We start from the raw sequence: 8,789 nt of genomic DNA, 5'->3' as shown, positions 1-8,789 counted from the left end.
AATCTGGAGCTATTTAGTTTTATAGCCACATTACTACATGTTCAAGACTTCCATTCCTGAAGATTAATTTTTTTTTTCTAAATGTCAAGACCCCTGACAATGCAGTAAATAGAAAAAACATGGTTAACAAAATAAAAGCCATCTTCACCAATTACCACCTGAAGTAAGATGTCTCGTTTAGAAGCTAAAAAGCCGTCGTTGTGTAAAAGTGAGCCACTGACAAGTGAGAGAGTCAGGGCCACGCTTTGTGTCTTGAAAGGAATCCTGACATCAAGCTATGGCCCTTCGGGTAGGCTGAAGCAAGTGCATAGTGGCTTCGGAGGCTGTGTGTGTACAACCTCACAGTCGTCAGCCCTACTCTCTAACCTTCCCGTCACCCATCCCATCTTAAAGATCCTGACAACATCCATGCAGAATCATGTGTCATGCTTCAGGGACTGTGGCTTATTCACGGCCATCCTTTGCTGCAATCTGATTGAAAATGTTCAGAGAACAGGCTTGACACCCACCACTGTTACTAAATTAAATCAGCATTTCTTGAGCCTCTGCACCAGTTACCTCAAGTCCGAGTCCTGTGGTTGTCGAATTCTAGTTGACTTTAGTAGTCCTCAGACCCTCCTTTGTTTGGTGCGCAGTATCGTTACAAGTAAACCTGCCTGTATGCTCACCAGAGAGGAAAGAGACCATCTCAGTGCTTTGATTCTGAGAGCCTTTTTGCTTACAATTCCAGAAAACACCAAAGACCGCCTCATTTTAGGAAACAGTATAATTGTGCCTTTAAAAGGTCAGAGGGTTTTAGATTCTACTGTATTACCCGGAATTCTTATCGAAATGTCAGAAATTCAGTTGATGAAGATCTTACCTATCAAAAAATCCGAAGCCTTCAAGGTGGCACTCTTTTGTGCTTCTTTATCAGGAGATCTCTCTGATACTGGAGAAGGAACTGTGGTGGTCACTTATGGGGTTTCTCTTGAAAATGCAGTCCTGGAGCAGTTGCTCAGCTTAGGGAGGCAGCTTGTCAATGATCACGTAGATCTTGTTGTGTGTCAGAAAGTCATACACCCGTCTTTGAAACAGTTTCTCAGTATGCATCGTGTCATTGCCATAGACCGAGTTGGAGTAGCTCTGATGGAACCCCTGAGTAAAGTGACAGGTAAAAAGCACCTTCAGCTTTTGCTCCTTACAGTTAATAAATGACCCCTTTTTTTTTGAGCGGAGACATTCTTGATGTGTGTCACTGTTAACATCTTGAAAAGTTTTAGAAGCTGCCAACCTCAACAGCATGTGTATCGTTTCTGCCAGAAAAGGTGGTTTCTCAGAAACATCCTGTAATGTTCATTTTCTAAAAATTGAGTGATAATGGCAATTTCTAGGTATTTTCCAATCCCAAAAAGGCTACAGAATCTGTTAAAAATCTAAAACCATTAACTCCCCCAAATACCTTAGGAGTATGGAGAAGTTTAACAGCTTCACAATCCTAAGGTCTTTAATACTTTACACAAAATTCTTCTACTTGAATATTACAAACCTCTTACATTATATTCAGAAGGTAATTTTGTAGCTAAAATATCTCCTTTTCTCTACTTTTCTACCTCTTCACTACTGTACTTCTGCCTAAATTCCTAATTAGGGGTGGGTAGGTGGGTGGATGTGTGCGCACACTAGCTTTAAATATCCCAGATATTTCCAGCTGAGCTCCTTGAGAATCAGGATTGTCTTTTATTTTTAGTACGGACAACAGGCCTGGTCCACAGTAGGTGTTCTAAAACGTTTGTTCAACTAACCCACGTGATAAGATACAGAATTGTAACAGGCAAGAAATTCACTGTATTTTGTAAGTTAAAATCAGACATAAGGTTGATATTCACCTATTAATTACAGCCAAAGAAACCTGACAGTGTAGAGTTCCATGATTTGAGCCACTTTCAATATCCCTTTAATTGCATTGATATCAGTCATTCCATTCTGATCAATTGCAACACTTATCAGACAAGCCATTGTTAAAGTTGACTATTTTTAGTTTTTAGTTATTAACAAGTCATTAAAAGGTGGTAGTATGTATGTCAGTATTGAATACCTAATATCTCTGTGTTATTGCCCTATCTTTATAAGGCTGTCCACGATTGTCAAAGTGGAAATTATTAAATAATGGAAATGGTTCTGTGGAACTCATTGTTGATGTTCTGGATTAGACCCAAAGTTTTAAATATTTACTGGTTTTTCATGACTTTTCTGGTTGTAAATATTGGGTATTACAGATTATTTAGTTTTTAAATTTGAGCCGGGTGGCTCAGTGGATTAAGTGTCCTACTCTTGATTCTGGCTCAGGTCATGATCTCAGGGTTGTGAGAATTTTAAAGATTCACTCTCTCTAACAACAACAACAAAAACAAAAAAAAACAGTGCCTTGGTGGTTCAGTTGGTTTAGTGTCTGCATTTGGCTCAGGGCATGATCCCAGAGTCCTGGGATTAAGTCTCTCATTAGGCTCTCTGCTCAGCAAGGAGTCAGCTTCTCCCTCTCCCTCCCTGCCTCCTCCCTGCTCATGCACTCTCATTCTCTCTCACTCTCAAATAAATAAAATCTTTTTAAAAATATATACTTCAAAAATATTAAAATGTGAAACATTTTGCCATAGAAATAATAGTTTAGGGACACCTGGGTGGCTCAGTGGTTGAGCGTCTGCCTTCGGCCCAGGGCGTGATCCTGGAGTCCCGGGACCAAGTCCTACATCAGGTTCCCTACATGGAGCCTGCTTCTCTCTCTGCCTGTGTCTCTACCTGTCTTAGAAAAAAAAAAAAAAAATAGTTTAAGGGGGCACTGGGTTACCATACCAGCCAACAATTCTTATTTATACCATATATAATTAGAACATAGTGTAAATAGCCACAGCTTTAATCCTGGTTCTTGGGAGCAAAGACCTTTGGAGATGAAGGGGGAAAACAACTACACCTGAGCCAATGGCTCAGGTAAACTATGTTTTCCACCTTCCCTAGTTTATCTAAGTTAATGTTACCTCCATCCTCCCCCTTTCAGACAAAATTCCTCTTTATTGGTACAGATTAAGTAGGGTTATTGTGCATGGGCCCCTGGTGTGTTTGAAGCTTGTCATGGGCATACAGAAGATTGAACCTTTGATTTGTTTTATTTGTGAAGGAGATAATACCATCCCCATTTTACTCCTGTAGGGGGACCCATTCAGAAAAATTAAGTGACATGAGTGACTTGCTTCGTCTCCAGTGGGTCATAAGCAGCAGAGCCAAATCCTCTCAATACAAAGATTTTCTGTTGCACCCACCAAATGAAATAATAAATCTTGTAGGTTTTTTTTTTTAATCCTTAAATTTTAGATCATCCAAGTATTCCTTATTCTTTGAGGCTTCAGAAGAGAAAAATCTATTCAAAGAAGTCTAGTTGTTCAGTGATTTTCTGGGCTCCTGCAAATTTTTTAAGCTCCCAGAAAATATACTCACATTTCTGTGTGCCTTTTTCTAGAGAATACAAAATAGCTCCTAACAGATGTTCAATGAAGTATGTAAACCAAAAGAACCTCTGCTTTATTTGTATATCATTTTAATAGAATACTATTTGTTTTATAGGTATTAGAAGCATCTTGTTATTTATATTTCACGTTTTAAAGTATATGCTTAAAAAAATAAAGTATATGCTTGTGGACTTTTAATATTGGCTAAGAATCAATTTTAAATGATTATAAGTTCCATCTTTACTCATATATTTTGTGTTTTCTAAACTTTAAAAAATAGGAACACAGCCTATTGGTTCCATAGGCTCAATCTCTCCTAGTAGTTATGGAAGTGTGAAAGATTTGTGCCCTGAAAAATTTGGCTTCAAACATTTTCTTCATCTTATTCCTTATGAAGCAACTATCTGCAGCTTGCTTCTCTGCAACAGAAATGATACTGCCTGGGATGAGCTGAAGGTAGGTCACAGACTCTGCATTCCATTATCTAGGGGCTGAGGCAGGGATTTAATAGACAATAGTTTTTTCCATATAGGTGAGCTATGTATTTTGTTTTTTTGTAACTTTCCCAGGTGATACAGAAAGCAAAAACAGCAAAAATGATGGAATTAAAGTCATAAGTAAGCTGATTTACTTACCTGTGATATTACAGTAGACTGGTAGCAAGTGCTACCAGTTACTATTTCTAGTATTTACAAACAATGTAAAGATCTTTAACATGTGAACTTTTCTTAGTAATTAACTTGAACTCTGTACTTTTTTATGCTAATGTGTATGAATAATTCACTGAGAAAATTAGTTCCCCAGCCATACCCATCATCCACCTCTTAATAGAATTTGTTGTCTTCTACCAGCAATAACAAACACAACTTAGAAGTGATAACTGGGGGATCCCTGGGTGGCTCAGCGGTTTGGTGCCTGCCTTTGGCCCAGGGTGTGATCCTGGAGTCCCGGCATCGAGTCCCACGCCGGGCTCCCTGCACGGAGACTGCTTTCCCTCTGCCTGTGTCTGTGCCTCTCTCTCTTTCTCTTTCTCTCGCTGTGTCTCTCATGAATAAATAAAATCTTTTAAAAAAAAAAAAAGAAGAAGAAGTGATAACCTGTGGTATTGGTCACAATCTTAAGGATTCATGTATACTCAAGAATATATCTTTGGTAAATATGAAAGGTCTCTGGGTTTTTATTACTACCGGGTTGTAGATATTATTACTTCCACAGCAACTTGAATGGAATTCTATAGCATGTATACAGCTAACTTATGTAGACTGAAATATTTTTTTTAGTAGAAATACTAGCAAACCTTGCTGACCCAGTTATTTTGAGGCCATCCATTTGTGAATCTCAGTTTGAAGAATGAAGTATATATGAAAGATGATATTAATCTTGTCCATGGAGACAAACATCTGGCTAAAGTATTTTTCTTTAATTTCTAATCTTTATTATTACAAAATGTATTAATTACATTACAACCTTGGCAACACAAGTATTTTCTTTTGCAACTAAAATTCAGCTCTGAGTCTACTACATAAGTTCCCTTGAAAACATGATTATATTTCTTTGTGTGTCTGATGCCAATGTCTGATTCTGATAATTTGTCTCTTTTTTAGCTCACATGTCAAACTGCACTGCATGTTTTGCAATTAACCATCAAGGAACCATGTGTTTTGTTGGGAGGCGGCTGTACTGAAACTCATTTGGCAGCATATATCAGACACAAGGTAGGTTAGGTAGTCTCAGATTATCTAAATTCTCAGCAACATTTGTTTTATAGATAATAAACCAAATCACAATACCCTGCAGCCTTTAATGCTTACTTTCTCAGTAGTATAATTCAGATTTTGTATTTGAAAACACTTGAGGAAAATAATACTTGCAAATATAAGGTAGTATCTTTATCACAATGATTATTATCAATCCAGCCTTTCACCAAATGATCACAATCTTTGAGTATTGTGAAATACTGCGTGTTGAAATGAGCATTCTGGTAATGTAAATTATATACAGATTTCAACTGCCACAGTACGATAATAATTGATAGTCATAATGAAAGTATTAAGATTCTACAAAATACTTCAATACCTTCTGGACTATCAAGAAAAGACTTAGTTTCATTTAATAAAGCATTCCAAGCACTAGATTCTATTATAATTTTTAAATTTGCATCTATTTATGATATAAATTCTATCAAATAGAATGTTTTTTATTCATTTTAAGAAACTCTGTGTCCTGATAATAGATAAACTTAGTGCAGGATAGTTCTGATTATTTCATAAATACTGACCTACTTTATTTGAAAATGGATACAGAAAGGTATGTGTTTTCCAGATATTTGCAGCTGATTCTTTGGTTAGTCAGGAATGTTATCAAGAGACTGCAGGGGGTGGCTGGTAGCTCAGTCAAAGTTGAGCTTCTGACTCGAACTCAGCTCAAGTCTCAGGGTTGTGAGTTCAAGCCCTGCATTGAACTTTAAAAATAAAAAAAGAAAGCCAGAGAGACTGCATAGCTTCCAGTGGCTGACTAGGATTAGAGAGAGAATACATGCTTTTTACGGATATGCCTCACCCTGATTCCCAAAATGATTTAAAATCTATTTGATGATAAAGTCCATTCATGAAAGGTTACTAGAATATACATTATGAAAAACAAAATTAGTGCCCATGTATTGATGCTGAATATACAATAATATAGCCTGCAAATTGAATTAAGTAAACTAGAAAAAGTTTTTTGGAAGAGGAAAGTTTTTTGAGTAGGATTTTGAAGAAACAACACAGCACTGAAAATATGGGAAAAATTGGGAATACACAGTAAAGATGGTCTCATCTGGTTCATACCTCCTGGGCAGAAAAAAAAAAAAAAAAAGCAATTGCTGCTTTGAAATAATTTAGATATGGGTTTTAAATATCATTCAGTTATTAGCTTGCTAATATATTACTTCTATCATGAAATTGCTAGGATAAACTTTTTTAGAATGGTGGAACAAAAAAAGTTTAGCATTTTATTACCTTTCAATTAATTTAAAGAGATTATTTTTAAAACATTGATGTGAAAATTGCACATGTCCCTAAATGGCTTTTGTCTCAATAATTATGTGTGTTCTCATTTTAAACAAATCTCAAACACTTTGCCAGCTAAGTACTTCATTTGGATATTAGCCTTCAGGAACCTCCTCCTAATATATGCATTATGCCTTGTTCATATATTGAGGAGGCATGACTGGGCAGTCATTCAGAGAAAGCTGATGATGCGGTTTATTCTGATTCATTCATTCTGATAACATGACTAGCATATATTTATACTATAACCTACCCAATTAAGGGATAATAGCCTGGCCAGAGGACCCATGTTTGCCCATTAACATTGTGCTGAACCCCTAAGGAAATTGAGCATAAGTAGTAACTTTATAAGGGTCTGATCAAGTATCTTATTTTTAAGAACCATTTTTATAATACTGTTGTGTGTGTGTTTTCAATGGCTTTATTACTCTTTAGACTTGTAATGAGCCAGAAAGCATTCTCAAAGATGATGGATGTACTCAAACAGAACTTCAACTAAGCACCGAAGCATTCTGCTGTGCCTTAGAATCTGTCGCTGGCTCTTTAGAACACGATGGAGGTGAAGTTCTTACCGACATGAAGTATGGACACTTTTGGTCTGCTCACGCAGAGGCTCCCTCTATTGTTAACTGGCCAGATTTGCTCTCAAGATGTGGCTGTGGACTCTATAATAGCCAGGAGGAACTCCACTGGTCTTTCTTAAAAAGTACTCGGCATCCCTTTGTACCACAAACCTACCTTCCACATGAAGCTACGGGCTCAGCCGACAACCTGACCTTGGACTGTTTTACTGCTAAGCTTAGTGGCCTGCAGGTGGCTGTGGAGACTGCCAATTTGATTTTGGACCTTTCATATGTCATTGAAGATAAAAATTGATAGGATAGCATGTTTATATTTTTTAAAAACCTAGTCAGGTGTCAGTTAAGAAAAATGTTGAATGTAATTTTTTTCTCTCCCAAAGGCCTGCTATGCATATTTGGATAGATTATTCATAAAATTATAGAGATACTTAGATAAGGGGGAAAAGTATGATTCTTAAATAGAAATACCATAGCATATTAAAAACATGAAGCATTGTTATTAAAGATAGTACAGTTATCTTAGGGCTTCCACAGATGCCTCTGTATGTTCTAAATTTTTGTTATTTTTCCATCATTCAAGAGTACAGAAATAAAAAAAAACTTCCTAATCTATGCTCTAGTTTGGATATACTTATTATACTTTTTAGTAGTAATTACACATGTTTAAAATATAAACTTAGATTCCAAAGTATCACAAAGCTCCCAATACATATTGTTCAATCAAGAGAAGTACTCAAACTGCACATTTAGTAAAATTTTAGTGTTCTTTACCTGAGGCACTATCATTCAGTGGTTAAGTAACTGTCGTCGAGCCTTACCTACCTATAATTTCCAGTTTTATCACAGTTCTTTGGGTTATTTTGAGGAAATGTGTGATTAGGAAAAAAATTACTTATATAGTAACTAAGCAGTATGGAGAAAAGAAGTGGAAAAGTTATTTCTCTAGTTCACTCAGTAGTGTAAAGAAGAAACCAGAACAACTCTCATATTCAAAGTAGAGACACTTGATGTTTCACCAAGGAATATAATTTGCGTTTTATGCAAATGTAACCAATGTATTGATAAATTGAAGAAGAAATACAGGATGCAACTTGAAGAATAAGTATGGAGCTATAGCAGATGTTATATTAAACCTTAGGAAAACATTTTGAAAAATTTTGGAAAATTAAACAATGTAAGAGTCAGTGATCAGATCTATGGCCATGCTAGAAGGAGACAGAATTTTTACACAATTTCCTCCAAAATTATTCTTGTACTACAAAAGAATTTTGGGCAGCCGGGTGGCTCAGCGGTTTAGAGCCTGCTTTCAGCCCAGGGCGTGATCCTGGAGACTTGGGATCGGGTCCCACACTGGGCTCCCTGCATGGAGCCTGCTTCTCCCTCTGCCTGTGTCTCTGCCTCTCTCTCTGTGTCTCATGAATAAATAAATAAAATCTTTTTTAAAAATACAAAAGAATTTTTACCCTGAGCCAAAGAAAAAATTGCAATACAAACTCACAGCAATGCAATATATATTGAAAACTCAGCTATACCCCATGCTTCATAAAATACTCTTAAATTTTACTTCTTTACTGTTAGGGTCAATTAGAAGGGTAGTATGGTAGGTGGCCTTTAAGATGGCCCCCAGTGACCCCTCGCACTCCTGGTCTTAACACCCTTGCACAATCTCCTTTCCT

The 8,789-nt window shown here is 36.6% G+C and overlaps 1 protein-coding gene across 1 annotated transcript; it reads left to right on the top strand.

Annotated features, from left to right (window-relative positions):
• The first annotated feature begins 168 nt into the window (after window positions 1–168).
• On the top strand, window positions 169–7,725 carry MKKS (MKKS centrosomal shuttling protein). Its single transcript, XM_055301545.1, has 4 exons — window positions 169–1,153; window positions 3,763–3,938; window positions 5,087–5,197; window positions 6,968–7,725. Exons 1-4 carry the CDS (start codon window positions 169–171, stop codon window positions 7,406–7,408), a joined length of 1,713 nt encoding a protein of 570 aa, XP_055157520.1. The 3' UTR covers window positions 7,409–7,725.
• Window positions 7,726–8,789: the final 1,064 nt, after the last annotated feature.

Source organism: Nyctereutes procyonoides, unplaced genomic scaffold, assembly GCF_905146905.1.
Source record: "Nyctereutes procyonoides isolate TBG_1078 unplaced genomic scaffold, NYPRO_anot_genome, whole genome shotgun sequence".
NCBI classification, from domain to species: Eukaryota; Metazoa; Chordata; class Mammalia; order Carnivora; family Canidae; genus Nyctereutes; species Nyctereutes procyonoides.
Note: the sequence above shows the minus strand (reverse complement) of the source record. Positions and strands in the feature narration are given on the sequence as shown.

Coding starts and splice junctions, on each gene's coding strand:
- MKKS (XM_055301545.1), top strand. CDS start 169: ATGTCTCGTTTAGAAGCTAAAAAGCCGTCGTTGTGTAAAAGTGAGCCA. Junction 3,939..5,086: donor CTGCCTGGGATGAGCTGAAG/GTAGGTCACAGA, acceptor TCTCTTTTTTAG/CTCACATGTCAAACTGCACT. Junction 5,198..6,967: donor CAGCATATATCAGACACAAG/GTAGGTTAGGTA, acceptor ATTACTCTTTAG/ACTTGTAATGAGCCAGAAAG.